The 24,275-nt window shown below is 62.4% G+C and overlaps 12 protein-coding genes across 12 annotated transcripts; 7 read left to right on the plus strand and 5 right to left on the minus strand.

Moving 5' to 3' along the window:
• Positions 1–330: 330 nt before the first annotated feature.
• OSTLU_2670 (predicted protein) lies at positions 331–2,303 on the plus strand (the record flags this gene model as incomplete). The annotated part of the gene is made up of 3 exons (XM_001418258.1): positions 331–588; positions 998–1,802; positions 2,011–2,303. Coding segments are annotated over 3 exons (1,356 nt in total), but the record flags the coding sequence as incomplete, so codon positions are not given.
• Positions 2,304–2,403: 100 nt separating this feature from the next.
• On the minus strand, positions 2,404–4,011 carry OSTLU_12650 (predicted protein; the record flags this gene model as incomplete). Its single annotated transcript, XM_001418504.1, has 2 exons — positions 2,404–2,558; positions 2,580–4,011. 2 exons carry the CDS (start codon positions 4,009–4,011, stop codon positions 2,404–2,406), a joined length of 1,587 nt encoding a protein of 528 aa, XP_001418541.1.
• Positions 4,012–4,827: 816 nt separating this feature from the next.
• On the plus strand, positions 4,828–6,528 carry OSTLU_41212 (predicted protein; the record flags this gene model as incomplete). Its single annotated transcript, XM_001418259.1, has 2 exons — positions 4,828–5,968; positions 6,002–6,528. 2 exons carry the CDS (start codon positions 4,828–4,830, stop codon positions 6,526–6,528), a joined length of 1,668 nt encoding a protein of 555 aa, XP_001418296.1.
• A 465-nt stretch (positions 6,529–6,993) lies between these two features.
• On the plus strand, positions 6,994–10,251 carry OSTLU_15891 (predicted protein; the record flags this gene model as incomplete). The annotated part of the gene is made up of 2 exons (XM_001418260.1): positions 6,994–7,013; positions 8,454–10,251. The coding sequence occupies 2 exons, from the start codon at positions 6,994–6,996 to the stop codon at positions 10,249–10,251; spliced, it is 1,818 nt and encodes a 605-aa protein (XP_001418297.1).
• Positions 10,252–11,455: 1,204 nt separating this feature from the next.
• Positions 11,456–12,373, plus strand: OSTLU_32317 (predicted protein; the record flags this gene model as incomplete). Its single annotated transcript, XM_001418261.1, has 1 exon — positions 11,456–12,373. One exon carries the CDS (start codon positions 11,456–11,458, stop codon positions 12,371–12,373), a length of 918 nt encoding a protein of 305 aa, XP_001418298.1.
• Positions 12,374–12,457: 84 nt separating this feature from the next.
• OSTLU_32318 (predicted protein) lies at positions 12,458–12,934 on the minus strand (the record flags this gene model as incomplete). Its single annotated transcript, XM_001418505.1, has 1 exon — positions 12,458–12,934. One exon carries the CDS (start codon positions 12,932–12,934, stop codon positions 12,458–12,460), a length of 477 nt encoding a protein of 158 aa, XP_001418542.1.
• A 409-nt stretch (positions 12,935–13,343) lies between these two features.
• On the plus strand, positions 13,344–15,007 carry OSTLU_32319 (MFS family transporter: metabolite). The gene has a single exon (XM_001418262.1). The coding sequence runs from the start codon at positions 13,348–13,350 to the stop codon at positions 14,734–14,736; it is 1,389 nt and encodes a 462-aa protein (XP_001418299.1). The 5' UTR covers positions 13,344–13,347; the 3' UTR covers positions 14,737–15,007.
• Positions 15,008–15,013: 6 nt separating this feature from the next.
• Positions 15,014–15,886, minus strand: OSTLU_12653 (predicted protein; the record flags this gene model as incomplete). Its single annotated transcript, XM_001418506.1, has 1 exon — positions 15,014–15,886. One exon carries the CDS (start codon positions 15,884–15,886, stop codon positions 15,014–15,016), a length of 873 nt encoding a protein of 290 aa, XP_001418543.1.
• A 303-nt stretch (positions 15,887–16,189) lies between these two features.
• OSTLU_41441 (predicted protein) lies at positions 16,190–20,236 on the plus strand (the record flags this gene model as incomplete). The annotated part of the gene is made up of 1 exon (XM_001418263.1): positions 16,190–20,236. The coding sequence occupies one exon, from the start codon at positions 16,190–16,192 to the stop codon at positions 20,234–20,236; it is 4,047 nt and encodes a 1,348-aa protein (XP_001418300.1).
• An 876-nt stretch (positions 20,237–21,112) lies between these two features.
• On the minus strand, positions 21,113–22,168 carry OSTLU_32322 (predicted protein; the record flags this gene model as incomplete). The annotated part of the gene is made up of 1 exon (XM_001418507.1): positions 21,113–22,168. One exon carries the CDS (start codon positions 22,166–22,168, stop codon positions 21,113–21,115), a length of 1,056 nt encoding a protein of 351 aa, XP_001418544.1.
• A 274-nt stretch (positions 22,169–22,442) lies between these two features.
• OSTLU_5749 (predicted protein) lies at positions 22,443–23,300 on the minus strand (the record flags this gene model as incomplete). Its single annotated transcript, XM_001418508.1, has 1 exon — positions 22,443–23,300. A coding segment is annotated over one exon (858 nt), but the record flags the coding sequence as incomplete, so codon positions are not given.
• A 197-nt stretch (positions 23,301–23,497) lies between these two features.
• OSTLU_15898 (predicted protein) lies at positions 23,498–24,223 on the plus strand (the record flags this gene model as incomplete). Its single annotated transcript, XM_001418264.1, has 1 exon — positions 23,498–24,223. The coding sequence occupies one exon, from the start codon at positions 23,498–23,500 to the stop codon at positions 24,221–24,223; it is 726 nt and encodes a 241-aa protein (XP_001418301.1).
• Positions 24,224–24,275: the final 52 nt, after the last annotated feature.

A 24,275-nucleotide genomic window follows, 5' to 3' on the forward strand; every position in this document is an offset into this window, starting at 1 on the left:
AAGCGGGCGCGGGAGGGGGGGGCGGCGCGCGACGGCGACGGCGACGGCGACGGCGGCGGCGACGGCGACGGCGACGGCGACGGCGACGGCGACGGGGGGACGACGGCGACGCGAGCGACGAAACGAAGGCGGTGGGAGGATGGCGACGGTGCGGAGGGGGCGGGGGAGGCGAAACCGGAGGCGGTGGTGGCGAAACCCAAGGCGGCGGGCGGTTTGGACAAGGCGGCGCTGTTGAAGCAAAAGCAGGCGTTGTTGAAGCAGAAAGAACTCGCGGCGAAGCTCAAGGCGAAGAAGGTGGCGGACGAGAAAGCGAAGGCGGCTGCGGGGTCGCGTCCGAGCGCGCGTCCGATGGCGCTGCGACTCGACGCGCAAGGTCGAGAGATTGACGAACGCGGCGAATTGGTGGTGAACAAGGTTATCGAGACGTCGACGCTGAGCGTGAATTTGAAGCAGCAACGCGCGAACGCTTTCGCGCAGGCGCAGGCGGAAGCGCAAGCGGAGATCGCGAGTCAGGCCGGGGCGGATTTTGACGATCCCAGAATGCGGGCTTTCGCGGGAAAGACTCGGAAAAAGCGTTCGGCTTTACAGGTGCGTTTGAATCGACGCGATTTCCAACCGCCTCGTGATTTTTTCTTCGTCATTGCATCTTTCAAAGCTCCGTGGTAATCTCACGACATGCCCCTTGGAGACTACAAGATTGCAAAATTGAAAGGCTGGCGCTCTAATACTCCTCTGAGGTTTCCACTCAGGAGGGTTACGCTGCGTCGGTACATTTTCCACGAAAGCAAGTTACACTCTGTCGCGAGACCTTCTCATGTCACGTTGCAATTTTTATGCTTGCGATAGTAAATAGCGGATTGGACAGCTGGCGGGGCGCTCTTATCATAGTGGGCGTCATCTCCTTACCATCCGAACCACATTTTTTTGGTTTCGACGAGAAACGTTTTTCTCGGCTTTTCGCCGACTGACCTCGTTTTGCGCGCGTTTTCGTTTGCAGTTCGTCGAGGACGGTAAGTTTCAGAAAGAAGCCGACATGCACAGGCTTCGCATGCAATTCGGCGACGAAAAGGCGGAAAGGATGAAGGAGCGATCTGAGCGCGAGCGCAAACACGCCGAACGCATGGAAAAGTTGGAAAAGGAGGCGACGATGGATCCCAACTTGGTTCCGGTAGGCGAGCGCCCTTCGGCGGCGAAGGGTGCGAGCGCGGCGAGGCCGTTAGCGCCTTTGGATGAAATACCCGACGTCGAATGGTGGGACCGGGATATTTTGCGTAACGGGACGTACGACGACGTCACGGGTGGAAAATGGAACGTGAATATGGACAAGTTTAACGTGTACGTCGAGCACCCCGTGCCGATCAAACCGCCTCTGAACGCGCCTGCGCCGGCGCCGCAACCTCTGATGCTCACTAAAGCGGAGCAGAAGAAACTGCGCACGCAGCGTCGCGTCGCACGAGAAAAGGAAAAGCAAGAGATGATCAGGCAAGGGTTGATTGAGCCCCCGAAACCAAAGGTGAAAATCTCCAATTTGATGCGCGTGTTGAAGGACGAAGCCGTGCTCGATCCCACAGCTATGGAGAAGGAAGTGCGAGAGCAGATGGCTGAGCGCGAGCAAGCTCACCAAGATAGAAATTTAGCGCGCATGCTCACGCCGGCGGAACGACGTGAGAAGAAGATGCGCAAGTTGCTAGGGAACGATGCGGCGGGCGAGGTACACATGCACGTGTACCGCGTCGAAGACATGTCCAACACAAAGAATAAGTTCAAGGTTGACGTGAACGCGCAAGAGAATCACTTGACGGGTACGTTTCACGTTCGTAACTTCACTCGACATCGATATTTCGTCTTTGATGAATTCGCGAAACCATTACTAGTACTGAAAGCCTCAGAGCCTCCGGGCTTTGATCGAGACAAACGCTATCCCTGAGACGCTCTGTTGTGAGAACGCTGACGACGTCGCGGGGCCGCGCGCGACTGATGACTGACCAGAAGAAATTCGATCACACGCAGGCGTCGGTTTAATCGCTGAAGCATTCACGATTGTGATCGTCGAGGGAACGGCGAAAGCCGTTCGCCGTTACGACAAACTCATGATGCGCCGAATCGATTGGAACGCCAAGCTGAACGATGATAACGACGAAATGGACGCCGACGACGCGAAGAAGAACAAGTGCACTCGCGTGTGGAGAGGGACCTCGACATCACACGCTCTGAGACGCTTCTGTTTCGAGACGTTTCGATCGGATGCGGCGGCTCGACGATACTTAGCAGAGTTCAAGCTCGAACATCTTTACGACGCCGCGTTTGCGGCGATCGCGTGCGCCGAAGATTCGGAATAATGTAATACCATGAAATGAGAGATGGGACGAGAAATCTACTGACATTGTTGATCTTTTACACGCACTAATGCAATTCGAGCAATTTCATGAGCTTTGCGGCGATATCGAGCGAAATCATCACACCTCCATCCACGCGCTGGAAATCCACCATTAGCCTATCGTTTGGCATCTTGTACACTTGGAGTTCAAACTTCAACACCGTAGGCTCACGCTGTCGACCTGGGCGCATGGTTGAGCGACCGTCTTCGCTCATTGGTGGTGTCGTGACGCCGAGGTCTTCGTCCATCGCGTCTTGATCGCCCGCCGCGACGTCACCGTCCGCCATGTCGTTGTCCATAGCGTCGCCGTGGCAGTGGAGAACGCACATGCACTTCATGTTATACGGTCCGTTCTTCTTCCAAGACACGTCCATCACGCGTAATACGCGAATCAACTCGTTGAAAACGTCTAGTGCGCCCATCTTTGAAGCCGTTCCAAGCATCCAACGCTGCTCGGCGACGAGACGCTGTTGCATCATGTGCGCGTGCACTTGACTCGGTCGTCGCACGCCTAGTGCAGACGCGACGCCGTGTCGCATGTTGTTGTGTTCCGCCATGATCTCTGCATCGTCGTATTCGGCGCCTAAGTACCCACCGTATATGTTTCGCCTATTGTCCAGTAGCAAGTAATACGTCACCGTCGCCTTGTTACGGATTTGATGCCTTAGAGCGTCAATCAACGGTTCGCGCTCAAAGCCTAAGTTGATCACCATATCCAAAGTCTCCCCATCGAGATTGGATGTTTGCGATATCTGCGTTTGCGGCGGTACCACGAGATAGCGCGGTAGATGCACGACGAACCACTGATGGTGACGAATCTCCGCCATGGTGATTCGCTTGAGCGGGTCTACGAAGAGCATGCGCGATATTAAGTCTCGCGCCCCCGGGCTCAGATGGCTTGGTAAGCTATATACCCCACCCTTGATCTTTTTAAACAAGTTTGGGATGCTTTCATCGTCGAAAGGCAACGATCCACACAGAAGCGCGTACAAAATCACCCCGCAACTCCACACGTCCACCTCGGGGCCGCTGTACAGCTTGCCGCTAATCACCTCTGGCGCGGCGTAGTTGGGACTCCCGCACGACGTCTTCAAAAAGTGACCGTCCCGCATGACGTTCGACAACCCGAAATCCGCAATCTTGACGTTATTCCGCGAATCCAGCAACAAGTTTTCCGGCTTCAAGTCGCGATGCACGACCATATTCCGATGGCAATACTCCACCCCCGATATGATTTGTTGAAAGAAATGCCTCGCCTCGTTTTCCCCCAATCGTCCCTTCTCCACGATGTAATCGAACAACTCGCCCGACTTCACGTACTCCATCACCAAAAAGATGTCGTGCGGCGTCTCCAATATCTCGTACAACCGAATGATGTGCGGATGCATGAACAGCCGCAAAATCTTAATCTCCCGTCGCACCTTTTCCTCCATGTCGATCGCCTTGATCTTCTTCCGATTCAAAATCTTGATCGCCACCTTGTGTCCCGTCAGCACGTGTTCCGCCACTTTCACCTTCCCGAACGACCCGATCCCGAGCGTCTTCCCGATGCGATAGTTCGGCAGGTAAATCTCCGCTTGCCCTCGCGACGCCCCCCCGCTCGCGTGCGTCCCGCTGTCCTCCCCGCCCTCCATCGCGCCTCCGTCGCGCGTCCGTCCGAGCGCGCGCTCGCGTCGCGCTCGCGTCGCGCGCGACCGTCGCTCGCGTCACGCGTCGTCGCGCGGTCGCGCGCGTTCGCGTTCGCGCGTCGCGCGCGCCGATCGACGCGCCTCGCGCGAGAATAAAATTACGACGCGTCTCGAGACGCGCGCGCGTCCGGGTCGCGCGCGCGCCGCGCGGGCGCTCGAGTCGACGCGCTCTCTCTCGCGCGCGCCGTTCGCGGTCGCGCGCGCGCGCGCGGTCGCGTGTGCGGCCGACGCGCGCGAGGGCACGGGCCAACGAACGGCGTTGCGTCGAGGACGGCTCGTGACTGTTTACCCATACAAAAAGAGTGAGTGTTGAGTCACGACCCGTCGATCGGCGTGGGTCGGCACACCCGCGTGTGCGGCGTCGCCCGCCGCGTCGCCCGCGCGCGCCGTCGACCGCGCACCGCGACGCGACCGCGACGCGCGCGCCCGCGGGACGATCGCGACGTCCCGTCGCGACCGGACGCGCGCGGGCGCGCGGTCGACGGACGCGGCGCGGCGCGATTTTTACCGAAAACGCGTCGCGGCGCGGCGACGCGCGACGCGACGGCGATGGCGACGCGACGCGACGGCGTCGCGCGGGCGGTGGCGCGCGCGGTGCGAAGTCGCGCGATGTGCGGCGCGATGACGGTGACGCGAGGCGCGGGCGAGGCGGGACGCGAGGACGCGCGAGGGACGACGCGGGCGTTTCGCGCGACGGCGCGCGGCGAGCGGGACGAGGTCGAGCTCGAGGACGCGCGCGGTGAGTCGGCGACGCGACGTCCGATGGTGCCGTGGACGCGACAGGTGGTGTCTGGGGTGGAACTGCTGCGGTCGGGGAAGTATAACAAAGGGATGAGCTTCACGCGGGACGAACGCGATAGGTTGAACTTGCGCGGGTTGTTGCCGCCGGCGGTGTTCGATCAGAGCGTGCAGGTCGAGCGCGTGATCGAGCGCTTGCGTCGGGTGACGAACGACGTCGAAAAACATGCGTGGCTCGCGTCGCTGTACGAACGAAACGAGCGGCTGTTTTATCGCGTGGTGAAGGACCATTTGGAGGAGTTGTTGCCGATTTTATCGGCGCCGACGGTTTGGCAAGTGTGCGCCGAGTTTGGTTTGATGTACAGACGACCGCGCGGGTTGTACATCTCCATCAAAGACCGCGGGTCCGTGTATAGGCTGTTGAAAAATTGGCCCGTGCGCGACGTCAAGGCGATCGTGCTCACGGACGGGCAACGCGTCACGGGACTCGGCGATTTGGGCGTCCAAGGCATGGGCACGGCGGTGGGCAAGTCGACGTTATTCACCGCGCTCGGCGGCCTCGACCCGGCGGACGTGTTGCCAATTTGTATCGATGTGGGTACGGACAACCAGGCGTTGCTCGAGGATAAGTTTTACATCGGTCTGAGGCAAAAGCGAACCGGCGGCGAGGAATACGACGACTTGCTCGACGAAGTCGTCTACGGGTTGAAGCGGCGTTTCGGCCCGCGCGTGTTGCTATGCTTCGAAGAATTTTCCAACAAGAACGCAAAGCGATTGCTTGATCGATACAACAGCAATTCTGTCGCGTATTGCGATGATTTGCAGGGCATCGCTGCGACGACGTTGGCGGCGATTATCTCGGCGCTGCCGCAAATGGGCGGATCATTGAGAGAGCAGCGGTTTCTTTTCGCCGGCGCCGGGGAGACCGGTGCACACACCGCAGATTTATTGGCGACGTATATTTCGCAACAACACGGCATATCGTTGCCCGAGGCGCGAGAGAACATTTATTTCATAGATAGAAAAGGTTTGGTGACGCGCGATCGGGCGCAACGCGAGGACGATTTGGAAATTCACAAACTACCCTACGCGCACGACATGGAAGGTGCGGCGTCCGTGCGCGAATCCGTCGAGCTCATCAAACCGACGGCGTTGATTGGCGTCCGTCGACACCGATTTTCCTTCTTCGAAGGCTCAGTGCTGAAGGATGAAAAGCTCTTCACCGAGGACGTGTTGCGCGCGATGGCGAAACATAGCGAGAAACCGCTCATCATGGCGCTTTCGCGACCGAGCGCGCTGCGCGAGTGCACGGCCAAGGAAGCGTACGAGGCGACGAACGGGAAGTGCATCTTCGTCGGCGGGTGCAAGTCGACGCCGTTCGAGTACGCGGGTAGAGAAATCGCGCCGTCCGAATGCAGCACCGAATACGTCTTTCCGGGATTGGGACTCGGCTTGACCATCGCCGAAGGCACGCGCGTGCGAGACTCTTTACTCATGGAAGCCGCCGAAGTCGTGGCCAACAGCGCCACTCCGGGCGATATCGCTCGCGGCGCCGTGTTCCCGCGAAAGCGCCACATTCCCGACGTCTCCGCGCGCGTCGCCGCGCGCGTCGCCGGTAAGGCGTTCGCGAGCGGTTTGTCCGCGCTCCCGGGCAAGCCCATGGACTGGCTTCGCTTGGCGAAATCGTGGATGTTCGACCCGACGTATCGCCCCTACACGCCTTGAGCGTCGATTCGTCTCGTCTCCGCGCGTTGTGATACCACTCGATTCACGCGCGTTGTGATACCACTCGCGTGACGCGCCGCACACGCCGACATGCCGACGCGTCCTCGCGCGCGCGCGCACGTCCTCGCCGCGCTCGCGTGCGCGCTCGCGTGCGCGCTCAACCTCGCGCGCGCCTCCGACGTTTCGTTCACCGCCGATGCGCGACGACGCGGCGGCGAAGAGATCTCTTTCCCGCTCGAACACTCCCTCGACGGCGTCGCGTTCGTCCACGCGGGCGTCGTCACGGGCAAGCTCGCGGTCGATCGGAACGACGCGAGGAACTTTAGGCTGAGCGCGCCGAAGGCGACGCGGGAACCGCTCGACGCGAGCGCGGCGGCGGCGCTGAACGCGCTGGCGGCGAGCGGCGGCGCGTACAGGATACGAGCGCCGAGCAACTTCGCGAGCGGTAGACCTGGATCGTACGTCATGGCGTCCCTACCGGCGCGGTGCGTGTTGGCGGCAAATTTGGCGGACGCGCTGACGGTGCACGCGGACGATCGAGGGAACGCGTACGGGATTGAATACGCGGCGGCGAACGGGGAATGCGACGCGCGCGACGAGGCGGCGACGACGAAACGCGCGAGCGCGGGTTCGAAGTTTAGGACGACGGTGTACGTGCGCGTGGGGAAAGATGCGCCAGGGCTAAATCCGGACGCGCCGACGGACGTGCGCGGCCACGGCTCGCCGGCGACGGATCGAAGTAAACGCGAGGCGGAACAGCGACGAAAGGCGCGCGAAGGCGGCGACGGGAAAAGTGACGGCGCCAAAGAAATACCGACGCAAATGACGTTCTTCCAGCGACACTGGTTGAAGATTATGTTTAGTAGCTACGTTTTTGCGTTTTTGTGCGCGCCGGCGGAGACGCGCGATACGCGCGCGGCGGCGCAACGAAGAGTCAACGCGGCGACGAAGAAACGACAGTAGCGGCGATGATGGTATACACAGCGCGTTATTTTTAATCAAAACATCAGTTAGTCACCAATCAACCGACGGTGTTCGACCGACCGATGTCGCGCGCGCGCTGAGAGCAAAGCCTACGCCTCGCTCGTTTTCGGCTTGGAGCCCGCGCCGGTCTCCGCCAACCCGTTCAACTCCTCGTTCAACTTCTTCACGTTCTTCTCCACCCCACTCTCCGCTTGATCGCTGAAATTATCGATCGCCGCGTTCAACGCCGCGATCTTATCGTTCAAATTCTGTCTCGTCACCTCCAGCTCGTCCTCGCTCTCGTCGTCCAGCGCCTTGTTCAGCGCGCGCTTCCCCCCCAGCAGCGTCTTGCTCAGTTGCGGCGCGAACAAGAACCCCAGCGCGCCGAACACCGCGCCACCGACGAGCAATCCACCGACGAATCCCTTCCCGCGTCCTTTGCGCTCCTCGAACTCGCTGCGCGCGCGCACGTCGCGCCGTCCATCGCCGATTCGCGCGCGCGCGAATCCAGCCCGCGGTCGTTCGCGCGCGCGATTCTCCCTCGCGCATCGCGCGCGCGCGGGCGTCGCGCGCGCGCGCGGCGCGTTCGCGCCGACGACACTCGCGCGCATCGCTCTCGCGTCGCGCGCGCGCGCGGGCGTTCGCGCGGCGTCGTGTGACGCTCGGACGCCGCGCGTCGCGGCACCGAACGTTCGGGTCGCCACTCGCTCTCACTGTTTACCCATACGTCGACGCGTCTAACCGCAGAAATCGACGCGCATGGCGTCGCGCACGGCGTCGCCGCGCGCCGCGCGCGCGCCGTGCGTCTCGCGCGCGCCCACCTCGCCCACCGCGCGCGTCTCGAGGCGCGCGCGCGCGCGCCGGGCGTCGCGCGTGACGCCCAGCGCGACGCCGCCCAAGGCGCCGCCCAAAAACGAAGTCGCGCCGCCGACGCCCGGTCAGGTGCGCCAGGTGCCGCCGAGTCGCATACGAAACTTTAGCATCATCGCGCACATCGATCACGGGAAGTCCACGCTGGCGGACACGCTGCTGATGCGGACGAAGACGGTGAAGGAGCGGGACATGGTGAAGCAGGTTTTGGATAGCATGGACTTGGAGCGCGAGCGGGGGATCACGATCAAGCTGAACAGCGCGCGGATGGATTACGTGGCGAGCGACGGGGAGCTGTACGTGCTGAATTTGATCGATACGCCGGGACACGTGGATTTTTCGTACGAGGTGTCGAGATCGTTGGCGGCGTGCGAGGGGGCGTTGCTCGTGGTGGACTCGAGCCAGGGCGTGGAGGCGCAGACGGTGGCGAACGTGTACTTGGCGCTGGAGAATGATTTGGAGATTTTCACGGTGCTGAATAAGATTGATTTGGCGGGGAGCGAACCGGATCGGGTGAAACAGGAGATCGAGGACGTGTTGGGGTTGGACGCGAGCGACGCGATTTTGGCGAGCGCGAAGGCAAACATCGGGATGGACGACATCTTGGAACGCATCGTGCAGGTGGTGCCACCGCCTCGCGACACCGCGAACGAACCGCTTCGGGCGTTAATCTTCGATTCGTATTTCGATCCCTATCGCGGTGTCGTCGCCGTGTTCCGAGTCATGGACGGGACGATGAAGACGGGGGACGCGATGAAGATGATGGCCACGGGCGCGACTTTCGCTGCGGATGAGATCGGCATCATGCGTCCAGACAAGGTGCCGGTGAAAGAGCTCGGCCCTGGTGAGGTCGGCTACATCATCGGTGGCATCAAGTCAGTCGCGGATGCGCGCGTCGGGGACACGATCACGCTCTCAAAGAATCCCGCCGCCGAGGCGCTGCCGGGTTACTCAAAGTCGGTGCCGATGGTGTTCGCGGGAATCTTCCCCACCGATACCGATCGATACGATGACTTGCGCGAATCTCTCCAACGGCTGCAAATCAACGACTGCTCGCTGTCGTTTGAACCCGAGCAAAACAGCGCCATGGGCACGGGCTTTCGCTGCGGTTTCCTCGGGTTGCTTCACATGGAAATCATCCAAGAACGACTCGAGCGCGAGTATGATTTAGATTTGATCACCACCGCACCTTCGGTGGTTTACAACGTGTATAGAACAGATGGAACGATGGATTCGATATCCAATCCGGCGGACTTGTGCCCGCCAGAGCTTCGCGAACGAATCGAGGAACCGTACTGCAGATTGGACATGATCGCCCCTTCGGATTACGTGGGCACGCTCATGGAACTTGCGAGCCAACGGCGTGGAGAGTTCATCGACATGACGTACCTTTCCGAGACGCGTACCTCAATCAAGTACGACATACCTTTGGCCGAGGTCGTCACGAATTACTTCGACGACATGAAGTCGCGTTCTCGCGGGTACGCCTCGATGGAGTACGCCATCACGGGGTACCGCCAGAGCGATCTCGTGCGCTTGGACGTCTTGATCAATCAAGAGCCGGCCGATCCGTTAGCGGTGATCACGCACCGCGACAGGGCATACAGCATCGGACGTCAGCTCGTCGACAAGCTCAAAGAGCTCATTCCCCGCCAAATGTTTCGCATTCCGATTCAAGCCGCCATCGGCAACAAAGTCATCGCCGCCACTTCCATCTCCGCGATGCGCAAGGACGTCACCGCCAAGTGTTACGGCGGCGACATCTCGCGCAAGAAAAAGCTGCTCAAAAAGCAAGCCGCGGGTAAAAAGCGCATGAAGCAATTCGGCAAGGTGGAAGTTCCTCAAGACGCGTTTTTAGCCGTCTTGAGCGTCGACGGCGCCGCGGATTAAACGCTCGGGTCGTCGACGCCGCGCCGCGACTCGACGCCACGCTCGACGCCACATTCCATCATTAATATTTTCACTGTCATTCTTTTCGCTGTAATCGTCTTCCCTCCGCGTTCCACGCCGCTCGGATCGATTCGCCGCGCCGTCGTCGCCGCCCCGTCCAGTCAACCTCCAGTCGCGCCGACCACCGATCGCCCCACGCCCCATCGCGCGCCGCGCCATTCATCGTCGCGCGCGACCGCCGACGCGCCCGTCCGACGCGCGACGAACCACCGTCGCGACGCCCGCGAGCCGCGCGCGCGCACCGTCGCGCGCGCGCCGTCGCGCGCGCGTAAAGTCGACGTCGTCGGCGATCTGACGGACGCGACGACCGATCGATTCGACGCCGCCGCGCGCGCGCCGAGCGCTCGCGATGTCCAACGCGGCGGAAGATTTGTTGAAGATGGACTCGCCGATCCGCGATCCGAGTCCCGAGGCCGACGCGTGGGCGCCGTCGGCGGAGGAGGAGAAGGCGAGCGAGAAGGCGAACGCGAACGCGAACGCGAACGCGAGACGGGAGACGACGCGAGACGACGGCGCGAGACGCGATGAATCGCGGCGAGACGCGAGGACGGGTGTACGAGGCGATGGGCGACACGGGGGAGGACGCGGCGGGGGAGGACGCGGAAGGGGAGGAGACGACGGGGCGCGTCGGGACGACTCGCGAGGACCGCCGCCGGCGAGAGACGGACGGTACGGTCGCGGACCGCCGCCGAGAGATGGACGCGGGGATCGATGGGGACCGCCGCCCGGGGATCGAGGCGCGCCGCCGCCGCCGGCGCGGGATGGATGGGGCGACGACAGGCGCGGGCCGCCGAGAGACTCGTGGGGACCGCCGCCGCCGAGAGGTCCGCCGCCGTCGGGATATTACGACGATCGCGATAGGCGCGAGGATTCGTGGGGTCGCGGCGGCGTGCCGCGGCGACACGATGACTACGGGCCTCCGCGTTCGGGGTACTACGACGATCGCGATCGGTACGACTCGAGAGGTCCGCCGCGTTCGGGGTATTACGACGACCGCGACAGGCGCGACGACGGATACTATCGACGGTCGCCATCGCGCGGGCCTCCGCCGGGGCGCTACGACGACCGCGACCGCGATAGACGTGATGACCGTTACGATTCCCGTGGACCACCGCCGCCGCGAGATGACGAGCCGGGGTACGTCATGAACACGAGAGGCAATAACGGTCTCGTCGTCGGGCCTCAAGGTTCGAACGTGAAACGCATCGAGGACGAGACAGGGGCGAGAGTAAAGTGCTTGAAAGATAAGACCACCGTGGAAATTTACGGCTCGCCCGAGGCCGTGCGCCGCGCGACGGACAAAATAATCGATTTGCTCGAAGCGAAGAGTGGCGGCTCGCGAGATCGTCCTGGTGAAAAGCGTCGTCGCGACGACGACAGGTTCGGCGACGACAATAAACGCCCTAGGGGGGCGCAAAATGATTCACTTTTAGACTACCTTCGTTCATCCGCGGTTGAACTCGGGGTTTCGAAGGAGTTTCCGCCAGACTTCGTCGACGAATCAAACGCGGACGAACAAGGTAACGTCGAGGAAACGGCGAGCATCACCAACTACGTCGGGCTCATCATCGGTAAGCAAGGTCGCATGCACTCTGAGATTCAACGCATCGTGGACATCCCCATGACGATCAACAAGGAAGACGAGACCGTGACTTTCAAGGGACCGGCCGCGAACGTCGGGCGAGGTCTGGCGTTGATTCGCGAGGTGATTGAGTTGACGAACGCGGTGCGAGACGCTCGAAACGCGACTCGCGAACGCGACGACGTGGAAGAGACCATCTCCATCACCGGCAACGTAGGCGCCGTCGTGGGCAAACAGGGAAACACGGTGAAGCGCATCAAGTCACAGTTGCCCCGCTGCTTGTTCCAAGTTGATCGAAATTCTGAAACCGTCCTCGTTCGCGGCGCGCCGGAGATGGTCGAACTCGCGAAACGGCTGGTGAGCGAGGCGATTGAGAACGTCCAAGCGAGAGCGCGCGAACGTGGCGGTGACGTCGACGCGGATATGGGCGGCGAAGCGCCGATGGAACAGGATCGCGACCTTCGCGAGCGGCTTGGATAAACAACAGAACTTACATTAGAGAGTCTTTCGTCGAGGAAATAACAAGAATATAACAACACGCACGCTCCGTCGGCGCGATTTCAATCAAATATCAGGATAGTACTGATTGGCCGGAGTCGCGTAATGCGACTGCGCCGCAGACGCCTGGACCGCGGGCGCCGATTGCTGAAACATGATGACCGTATCGCGCTGCCCGCCGCGCCCTGGAACGTGAATTTGCGACGGCGCCGTCGGCTGCATCGCCAGAGGCGCCCGAGACGCCGGCGGATTTTCTTGGCACACCTCACCTCGTTGTTGCTGTCGCATCGTCAACTGACGCTGAATCGTCGCCTGTCGCTGAAACGGATTAACAAACATCGCATGGCGCATGGAAACCTTCGAAGCCCTCGCGATCGCGAACACCCGACAAAACATCGCGCACGCGCCGAACGCCACCGAGAGCCCGATCGGCATCGCGACTTCTTCAGCCGCGTCCTCCTTCCCAGACCCCCCACCTCGTTCAAACGTCACCTTCACGTTCGAATTACACATCGCATTACTCCCGATTCCACCGATCGGCATCGTGCACTTTCCTCGCAAACACCGGCGTCCCCGCTCCGAAAACCGCTTCTCCCCGTCGCACTTCTCGGGATCGCTCCCATCGCACGCCGCGCCCGCGCACGCCATCCCGCCCCCCACCGCCTGCGTCACGTCGCACGCCGTCGACGCGTGCTCGACGCCCGACGGATCGTCGCGCGCGACCCACCGCACGGGGTCGTCGAACCCGCTCGGCACACGCGCTTCGTACTCGATCTTTTCGACGTCGTCGGCGCAGCACTCCCACGTCGCCTGCGGCGCCATCTGCGCGTGGTTCGTCGAGCCGTCCGCGACGCACGACGTCGCCGCCGCGCCGCGCCATCGCGCGAGCGCGACGAGCGCGACGAGCGCGACGAGTCGTCCGCGGCGTCCCATGATGCGACACAAAGCGTCGCGAAATGTCGCCGCGCGTCGCGACGTCGACCCTGTCGTGGTGCAAGGCGTATTACTTCTGCAACAGCTTCGGCCTCGCGTGTTTGCTGCCGTTCTTGCCGCTGTTTTACGCGTCGTGGGGGCTCAGCAAGTCGCGCGTCGGATGGATGGGCGCGACGCGGCACTGCGTCGGCGCCGTCTTGACGCCGTGCTGGAACGCGCTCGCGGACGCGACGAAGGCGCACAACGCGGTGCACTTCGCGTGCATCGTCGCGCAGGCGCTGGCGTACTTCGCGCTGGCGCGCGCGAACCACGCGTGGCCGGGGATATGGTGGCGCGTCGTGTTGGCGGAGAGCGCGGCGTGCTGCGTCGGGTCGCTGGGCGATAACGCGACGTGCTTGATGGTGAAGCGATGGAATCTCGAGCGAGGCGTCGGAGAGGACGACGCGGGAGGGGCGTCGTACGGGAAACAGCGGCTCTGGGGGGCGGTGAGCTGGGGATTAGTCGCCGCGCCGACGATGGGCGTCATCATGAGCGTCGGCGGGCCGAGGGCGAGAGCGCGCGCGCCGTTCTCGGGATGGTTGATTTTTTTGCTCGTCTCCGCGATGATCTCGACGAGGTTGAGACACGATCCCGTGGTGAGCGAAAACGCGGACGCGGCGAAAAATGAGCACGAGATGGGTGAGGTCGCCGCGGATGAAGTCGTCGGGACGAAGATGTCGCGAAGAATCGCGTCGGCGAACGACTTGCACGCGTCGCAAGATTCAATCGCCGTGCGGTTGTGGCGCGTCGTGCGAGACCCCGCGGTGGCGCTGCGATTCTTTTTGTTTCTCATGTCGGGCGCGTCGATGACGATCACGGATTTGTATTTGTTTTTATGGCTGGAAGATTTAGGAGGCACTCCCGCGACGATGGGCGCGGCGCTCTTTTGTACGTGCGTGTGCGAAGTCGCCGTCTTTTACAACGGCGCCAAGATCAAGAAGGCGCTCACGCTGGATTGGTGCCTGGCCCTCGTGCCGTTTTGTTACTTCATCAGACAGTTTTACTACTGGCTTTTACCCGCGTTCGGCAATCCCTGGGCCGTTTTGCCGGTGCAATTTTTACACGGCGTCACGTTTGGGTTGTACTGGAGCACGGCGAATGATTTCATCCAAGACATAAGTCCGTTCGGGTTGAGCGCGTCCATGACTGGGCTTTTCAGCGCCGTCAACTCCGCCGGAGGCTTCAGCGGCGCCGTGCTCGGCGGCATGGCGTACGACGCCTTCGGCGGCGGCGGTCTGTTCCTCGGCGTCGGTTTAATAAACTTGTGCCTGGGCGTGTTTTTCACCGCACTCAAGCTCAGGAGCGATCGCGCGAACGCCGTCGCGTACGTATTACTCGAGAGCGAATCGACCGAAGAAGCGAACGCCCTTTAGCTCTAGATCTTAGTTAGCTCTGTAGACATCGCTAGACGCTAGACCGTAGTCGACCGCTATGCGTACGAGCACACGTAGTGAAACTGTCCCTCCACGCGAATGTCGAACGACGAATCGCCTTCGAAGGATTCGAGCGGCATGGCGCGAGGGCGCGTGTGCGGTCGGCGGCGCGTCGTCGGCGGCGTCGTCGGCGGTGGCGATCTCGGCGGCGCGCGGGCGACGCGCGGCGTCGTGAAGTGTGCTGGAAATGCGTAGTTTACAGAGTACAATCCGAGTGTTACAGAGTGTAATCGTACTCGATCGTCGGAACGACGGACGCGATGAATTTGAGAAAGACGAACATGTAGGAATCGACGCTCGGCGCTTCGCCGCTTTGCGCCCGCGCGGAATTCACGAGCTTTTTCATCACGCTCGCGTGCTTGCACGGATGAATCGACGCCGACGGCACGCCGGTGTGCGGATGCGGATCGATCGTCACCGTCTTTTGCGCGTGATCGGCGCTGATGTCTTCCAACGTTTTCGAAGGTTTCAACACCAGTCTGTTTTCGTCGTATCCGTTCAACCACACGCGCGGCGTTTGATAGTATTTATCGTACGTGATCGACACGTCGTACGTTCGCGTCTTGACGATATTTTCATCGTCCCTCTCCCCGTTCGCCCCCGCCGCCTCTTTCGCGATCGCCGTCGCCGTCGGTAAGACCACCGCGTCGTCGTCTTCGTCTTCGTATTCGTCCTCCGCGTCGTCCTCCGCGTCCGCCTCGAGCGTCATCGCCCCCAAATCCGGGATCGCCTCCATCGTCGCGCCATCGCTCCTCCCGCCCGCCCCCGTCGCGATCCATCCCTCGTCCTCGCCCGTCAGCGCCTCCTCCGCGCCCGCGTACGCCTCGACGTCTCGCGCTCTTCGCGCGCACGGCACGCGTCGCGTCGTCAGGTACTGCTTCTCCCGCGGCAGGTACGTCCTCGCGCGCGCGCCCTGTCCCGTCGTCCACGTCCACGTCGGGCACGCGCGCGTCAGCGCGTCCCCCGCGGCGACGAACTCCTCGGGCGTCAGCACGCCCTCGCTCGCGAACGCGCTCGACGACCGAATCGGCGTCACCGCCTCCATCGTCGTCTTGTACGCGCCGTGCACCGCGTGTCGCAGCGCGTGCATGGCCGACGTCGTCGCCTCGCGCGTCGCCGCTCGCGACGCGCGCTGACGACGCGACGCGACGCCGACGCGGCGACGGCGGTCGGTATAATCGACCGCGCACTGACGCCCATACGAAATTCAAAAACCACCGCGACGACGACGCGCGCGTCGCCACACGCGCGCGCGAGCGACGCGCGAGCGACGGGACGCGCGACGACGCGCCGCGCGATGACGCCGCGAGCGGTCGCGTCGACGCGCGCGACGGGACGCGCGACGACGCGCGGCGCGAAGACGACGCGCGCGCGACGATGGACGGCGGCGCCGATGGGCGCGCGGCGACGCGCGATCGTCTCGCGACGCGCGAGGGAGACGACGGGACGCGCGACGGGGCACGCGACGGCGAGCAAAGTCGTGGAACACTTTTTTAGGCGACCGTTCGTGTCGGACGAGGCGTGCGAGACGCTGGTGAGGAAGGTGAACGCGAGGCTGGGGCGAGACGCGGTGGCGCGCGCGGAGACGGAGCAGTGCTTCAACGTGGAGTGCGAGGGAGGGCTGAGCGACGCGGCGAAGGAGACGCTGACGTGGTTGCTGAGGGAGACGTACGAACCGGAGCTGTTCGGGGCGACGAGCGCGCTGGTGGGCGAGAGTGGATCGCCGGTGGTGGAGGTGGGACCGAGGTTGGCGTTTCAGAGCGCGTGGTCGACGAACGCGGTGTCGGTGTGTCGATCGTGCGGGTTGGAGAACGTGACGAGGTTGGAACGGAGTCGGAGGTTTAAGTTGTTTGCGGCGAACGGGGCGAGCGTGGACGAAGAGGCTGTGCGAGTGTTCTCGGCTATGGTGCACGATCGCATGACGGAGTGCGTGTACGACGAACCTTTGAAGACGTTTGAATCCAACGTCACGCCTGAGCAAGTGTACACGGTGCCGATCACCACGGAAGGACGCGCGGCGCTCGAAAGGGTTGACAAAGAGATGGGTTTGGCGTTTGATGACCAAGATTTCGACTTTTACATGCGTTTGTTCTGCGACGAAATCGGTCGAGACCCGACGAACGTCGAGCTCTTCGACATGGCGCAGAGTAACTCTGAACACTCCCGTCACTGGTTCTTCTCCGGCGAGCTCACCGTTGACGGGCAAAAGATCGACAAGACGTTGTTCAAGATGGTGAAGGAAACCATCGAGGGCGATCGCGCGCACAACAGCGTGATCCAGTTCAAGGACAACTCGTCCGCCATTCGCGGTTTCGTCAACACGCCGCTGCGACCGGCCAACGCCGGAGGGCCGTCGGCAATGGTGAAGAAGGAGACCGATCTCGATCTTCTTCTCACCGCGGAGACGCACAACTTTCCCTCGGGCGTTGCGCCGTATCCGGGCGCGGAAACGGGCACCGGTGGGCGCATTCGCGACACGCACGCCACGGGCTGCGGTTCCACTCTCGTCGCCGGTACTGCCGGTTACATGACGGGTAACTTGCGCTTGGACGGTAAGATCCTTCCTCACGAAGACACCACGGCGGTCTACCCGTCCAACTTGGCGTCCCCGTTGCAAATTCTCATCGACGCCTCCAACGGCGCCTCCGATTACGGGAACAAGTTCGGCGAGCCGGTGATTTTGGGCTTCTGCCGTACTTTCGGTCAACGCATGCCGAACGGTGAGCGTCGTGAATACATCAAGCCGATCATGTTCTCCGCCGGTTTCGGTCAAATCGATCACACGAACTTGGAAAAGCAAGAGGGCGACATTGGTATGCTCGTCGTGAAAATCGGCGGTCCCGCGTACCGAATCGGCATGGGTGGCGGAGCCGCATCGTCCAAGGCTGGTGGCGAAGATGAAGCCAACGCGAGTCTTGACTTCAATGCCGTTCAACGCGGTGATGCAGAAATGTCCAACAAACTCAACCGCGTCGTGAAGGCGTGCGTCGAACTCATGGGGGAGAATCCGATTTTGAGCATCCACGACCAAGGCGCAGGCGGTAACTGCAACGTCGTCAAGGAACTCATCTACCCGAAGGGTGGGGAAATCAATATTCGCGAGGTCAAGCTTGGTGATAACACGATGAGCGTGCTCGAGATTTGGGGCGCCGAATATCAAGAGAACTCTGCGATGCTGATCAAACCCGAATCCCTCCCTATTATTGAGAAAATTTGCGCCCGAGAACGCTGCCCGTTCTCTGTGCTCGGTAGCATCAACGGTAGCGGACGCGTCACCGTGCGCGATCCGGATGCCCCGCCGGGTACGCCGACTCCGGAAGATCTCGATCTCGAGGCCGTACTGGGTGATGTTCCGAAGAAGAAGTACGATCTCAAGCGCGACGCGCCGCTCAGCTCGAAGTTCGTCATGCCGGCGGGCGAAACCGTCGGTTCCGCCCTCGACCGCGTACTCTTACTTCCGTCCGTGTGCTCAAAACGTTTCTTGACCACGAAGGTCGATCGTTCAGTCACTGGTTTGATTGCGCAGCAGCAATGCGTCGGTCCTCTGCAAATCCCACTCTCCGACGTCGGTGTCATCTCCCAGACGCACTTTGGCATAACGGGCGGCGCCACGTCCATCGGCGAAGCCCCGCTCAAGGGCTTGGTTGACCCGCGGTCGATGGCCCGTGTCTCGCTCGGTGAGTCGCTCACCAACATGGTCTTCGCGAATACACAAGGCATGGACTATGTCAAATATTCCGGCAACTGGATGTACGCCGCCAAGCTCGGAGGCGACGGCGCGCACATGTACGACGCGTGCGAAGCGCTTTGCGAAACTATGAAGAAGCTTGGCGTGGCTATCGATGGTGGTAAAGATTCCTTGTCTATGGCCGCCAAGGCTGGTGGTGAGGTCGTCAAGACGCCCGGCACGCTCGTCATGTCTGGCTACGTCGGCGTCCCGGATATCACCAAGACGGTGACGCCGGATTTGAAGCTTCCGGGCACGGGCAAGCTCATTCTCGTCGAATTTGGTAGCAAGGATGGCAAGCGACGCATCGGAGGTTCTGCACTCGCGCAAGCGTACGCCCAGGTTGGTGACGAAAGCCCCGACTTAGATGACACCGCCTATTTCAAGGCGGCGTGGAGCGCGACGCAAAAGCTCGTCGACGGGCGAAAGATTAGCGCTGGTCACGACGTCTCCGACGGCGGCTTCATCACCGCCGTGCTCGAGATGGCTTTCCCGTCCACCACCGCGGGTGTGAATGTGACGCTTCCCGGAAGTGACGCTATTTCTGCGTGTTTCGCCGAAGAACTCGCCATTATTCTCGAAGTCTCGCCTGAAAACATTTCCGAAGTCATGGCGACGTACGCCTCCGCGGGAGTCACCGCTCGTGCGATTGGGCAAACTACTAACGACGGCAAGTGCACGGTATCCGCTGGCGGCGCGCAGTGCGTCAGCGATTCCACAGCGTCTCTTCGCGATAAGTGGGAGGAAATGAGTTTTGAGTTTGAAAAGCTTCAATCCTCCAACGCCACAGTGGCTATCGAGAAGGAAGGCCTGAAATCGCGCAAGGCGCCGACGTGGAAGCTGACGTACACGCCGACTCCGACGCCGCCGGAAGTGCTCAACGCGGCGAACAAGGCCAAAGTTGCCATTATCAGAGAAGAAGGGTCTAACGGCGATCGAGAGATGGCCGCTGCTGTCACCGCCGCCGGTATGGAGGCTTGGGATGTCACCATGAGCGACCTTCTTAGCGGTCGCGCCAACTTGAGCGATTTCCGCGGCGTCGTCTTCGTCGGCGGTTTCTCTTACGCCGACGTCCTCGATAGCGCCAAGGGATGGTCGGGCGGTATTCGTTACAACGCGTCGCTGAAGCAGCAGTTCCAAGACTTTTACAACAGATCGGACACGTTCTCGTTGGGTGTGTGCAACGGTTGCCAGCTCATGGCGCTCTTGGGCTTCATCCCGTCCGACGGCGGCGTCGGCGCGCTTCCGGATTCCAGGCAACCGCGTTTCATTCACAACGACAGCGGTCGCTTTGAATCTCGATGGACCACTGTCGGCATCGACGAAAACACACCAGCGATGATGTTGAAGGGCATGGGGGGATCTCGCATGGGCGTTTGGTGCGCGCACGGTGAAGGCAAAGTCAAGTTCCCAGATGAGAGCATGCTGCCCGACGTGTTGAAGAACGGCCAAGCCGCTGTACGATACGTCGACGCCGACGGATCGCCGACGGAACAGTACCCGCTCAACCCCAACGGTTCGCCGCATGGTATCGCCGGTTTGTGCTCGAAAGATGGTCGTCACTTAGCGATGATGCCTCACCCCGAACGCGCCTTCATCGGTTGGCAAGTTCCGTGGGCTCCGGCGGACGCCGGCGTCGACCCGTACGGCCCGGGCCCTTGGTTACAAATGTTCCAAAACGCCCAAAAATGGGCCGCCGAGAACGGTAAGTAAGTTATCGTCCGAAGTTATTGTCCGTTTACTCGCATCTTTTACGACTATGACCGATGTAATATCCAAGTTTGGCTGTGGTTCACAAAATCTACGCGCGCGTAACCGACGACTCCTCGCGGCGACTACGACGGCGACCGCACGCCGCCGAACGGTGAACCTAGAAACGCGGGCAATCGCGACGGCGATGGCACCGGTCCCTCGCCCGCTCGCGTCTCGCGTCGAACGCGCGGCGTCGTCACCGCCATCCCCGACCCGTCTCGCGCTCGATCGCGTCGCTCAAACTCTTTCCTCGCCGCCCGCGTCGCGTCAATCAACAGCGCGTTCTCCCTTCGCAATCGCGCCGACTCGCGCTCCGCGCGCGCCAACTCCTTCTCCAACCCGTCGACGATCGCGTTCAACCGCTTCAACTCCCTCGTCGATTCCGCGCGCGTCCCCGTCGCCTCGAGCGCGCGCTCCAGCTCGCGCTTCGCGTCTCGCGTCCACGCGCTCCGCCCCTCCAAAATCTCCGCCTCGAGCGTCGCGCCTCGAGCGCGCGACTCCCGCAGCGCGCGCTCGAGCGCCGTCGTCCGTCGTCGCAAATACCGCGCCTCGCGCGCGTCGTCGTCGTCGTCGTCGTCGTCGTCGTTCGCGCAGCACCGCGCGAGGCTCCTCGCGCATCGTCGCACGGCGTCCAGCGCGTCGTCGACCGCGTCGACGCGACCGGACGTCGACGCCGCGAGCGTTTCAAGCGCCGCGTTCGCGTCGACGACGTCGCGCGCGCATCGCTCGAGCGCCGTCGAGCGCATTTCGAAGCGCGCGCGCGCGAGTGTGGTAACACCCTCGCGATTTTTGTTGTAATGTTGAATCTTGAAGTGAATCTTGAAAATTAGAATGCGTCTATCGGTCGGTAGTCGCGAGACCAGAGCGAGACCACGAGTTGTAGCCCCCTCGCACGGTGAAAACCTTGCTGAAGCCCTGTTTGGCGAGCGCCTTGGCGAGCGCCTTGGCGGAGCCGCCGTTTTGGTCGAGCAAGATGACCTTTTTACCGCGGCTCACGCCACGAAGAGAAGCAATCTTGAGTGCCGCGACCTTTCCGGCGGCGGCGTTGGAGAACGCGCCGCTCTTCTCGATGCCACACACGAGAACGCGCTTGTTGGCGCCTCCCGGAAGCTGAACGGTGACTTCGGATCCGCGAGTATCGACGATGACGGCGTTCTCGGAAAGAAGCATGTCGTACGCTTCGATCGGACGCAAGTCACCGCGATAACCGCGCGCGATGTCTGCCACCAACTTGAACACCACGGGCGCGAGGAGGTAGGCCAAAAAGAGTTCGCCAGCCGTCGTCGCCAACTCCTCTCCAGAGGCGTCTGCCAAATAATCCGCGACTTGTTGCGCGATCGGCACCGTGGCGTCGAACACGATTTGCGCACCCTCCTCGAAAACCTTAGCGGCGGGCGCGATATCGACGCCTTGCGCCTTCAACGCGCTGTCCGCGGAAGAGAGAGCTTGGCCGCTCGCGCTCGACGCTTGCTTCAGCGCCTCGTCCGCCGCCGGAACGATCGCCCGTCCCGCGTACGCGCCGACCGCCTCACCGACCGGCGTCACCGCCTTCACCGCGCGTTCCGCCACGGGCAAAACAACCGGCGCCGCCTCTTGCGCGAGTTCAACGCCTTGCGCGACGAGATCCGCGGCTTGCGAGAAAACCGCCGTGGCCGCGTCCGCCGCGCTATCCGCCGCGTCCAACACCGCCGCGAGTCTATCGCTCACCTGTCCGGCGTGCGCCGCCCCGGCGTGGGTCATCATCGTCAACGCCGTCAGCGTCGTCGTCGTCGTCGTCACCGCGCGCTTGTCGCTCGTCGACGCGCGCGCGACGACGCCGGATCTCTTTTCAGCCTTCGCGAACGATTTCGTCGCGTTCGTCGCGCGCAGCGCGCATCGCGGCGCGGCGTACATCGTACTTGAAGACGCGCGTGTTATCACCGCTCACGGCGGCGTTCGCTCGGGTCGTGCGCGTCGGTCGCGCGCGCGTGCGGAAGTGGCGCGGCGCGCGCGGCGCGGTCGGATTAAAATCAGATATTTCCAGCCTGGCTGAGCGTGGCTGTCGTTGATTCGCGCACACGGGGTTTAAATATACACACTACGAACCGACGGTCGGGTAATGAGATTTATCGATGCAGAAGACGCGACGCGCGTTGCGCGCGCACGCTTCGGCGACGACGTCCACGCCGACGCCGTGCGCGCAGGCGATGATTTGAGCGACGCACACGATGTGCGCTGGCTCGCAACGGTCCTTGATCAGAGCGCCCGCGAACCACTTTTCCTTCTTGACGGGTTTCGGCCACGAGAGCGGCGGCGCGACGGCGGCGAAACCGGCGTGCGTGGGCTTGATCCCGCACCACGGGGCGTCGGTTTCGAGAACGATTCGATCGAGTGGAATCGTCTTCACCACGTCGAGGTTTTCTTGGGTCTTGAGCGAGCAGCCGTTGAGACCTATGAGGAGATTTTCGCGCGCGAGCACCGCGGCGGCTTCGCGCGCGCCGCCGGTGAAAGAGTGCACGACTCCCGCGGTGAATCTGTGCGCGTTGCGATCGATAATCTCCAAGAAATCGTCGCACGCGGCGCGCATGTGCAAGAACAGCGGCAACGACGTCGCCTCGGCGAGGGCAAACTGTTTTTCAAACATTTCCTTTTGCGTCGCCGCGTCGCAAAACTCGAGCCTGTCGTAATCCAATCCCATCTCCCCGATCGCCACGATCGTCCCGCTCGCCTTACCGTCGAGCGCGACTCGCTTCAACTTTTCCAAGTGCGCGTCCGCGCCGTCGACGTCGTCCGCGAACGCGCCGCACCTCGTCGGGTGCACGCCGCACGTCGCGTACAGCCTCGGCGCCGCGCCATCCTCCCGCGTTTCCCTCGCCAGCGCCACCGCCTCGCGCGCTTCCTCGAGCGTGCCCGCGGTGACGATGATATCGCTCACCCCCGCCTCGCGCGCGCGTCGCAGCACGGCGCCCAAATCGTCCTCGTGCGCGCGTTTTCCGCGGTACACACCGCGAAACATCCCATCCGTCAAGTTCGCCCCGACGTCCACGTACGTCGCCATGCCGCGCGGCGCGGCGCGCGCGCGACCTTCGCTCGCGCCCCCGCGCGCGCTCGCGCACGCGAACCGCGCGCACGCGCGCATGTGAAGCGCGGCGCGAGCGAGACCGTTACGCAGCACATCGCGACGCACCGACGTCGCGCCGCGTCGCGTCGCGCGTCGCGTCGCGTCGCGCGCGTCGAGGCGGCATGCGCGCGATCGCGAGCCACGCGCTCGGCGCGCGCGCGCGATGCGTGCGCGCGCGCGCGTCGCGCGAGGACGCGTTCGGTGACCGGAGACGCGATGCCACGTCATCAGCACATTCAAACGATACGAAGAAACGACGCGCGCGCGACGACGCGCGACGCGCGACGACGGCGCCGACGGAGGTGCTGTCGCCGTACGTCGTGCTGAACGTGCCGCGGGACGCGACGACGACGGAGCTGAAGATTGCGTTTCGAAAGATGGCCAAGGCGACGCATCCGGATTCGAGCGGCGACGCGGACGCGAGCGGGACGGCGTTTCGACGCGCGCACGCCGCGTATGAGGTGCTCACGGATGACGTGCGAAGAAGCATGATCGACGATGGAATCGTGGATACGTGTCATGGGTTCTCGTTCGTCGAGGGAGAGATTCGCACGTCGTTGGATTACGCGAAGCGCTCGGGGGCGCCTTTGAAAAAGTCAACCGCCGCGGCGCGCGAGCGTCGACGTCGACGGAAGAAGACGAAAGTCAAAGCGAGCGCGTGGGAGGAAAAGGTGATGTTTTCGCCGAAGAATCGAGACGAGCTCGTGAAAAAGTGGCACCTCGAGCGATGGAATCGCGGATGGCGGATGTGGTGCCAGGCGTGGTTCGCGCTTCTGACTTTCGGCGCGCCCGTCGGCGTCGCCTACGCGCTCGCGTTCGCCCATCAATTCGCGATCGCGCCGCACTGACGCCGAGCGTCAGCGCGAACGGAGCGCGTGTACATTAAATCAAGAATTCAAG

This window comes from Ostreococcus lucimarinus, chromosome 6 (genome assembly GCF_000092065.1).
Source record: "Ostreococcus lucimarinus CCE9901 chromosome 6, complete sequence".
Lineage (NCBI taxonomy): Eukaryota > Viridiplantae > Chlorophyta > Mamiellophyceae > Mamiellales > Bathycoccaceae > Ostreococcus > Ostreococcus sp. 'lucimarinus'.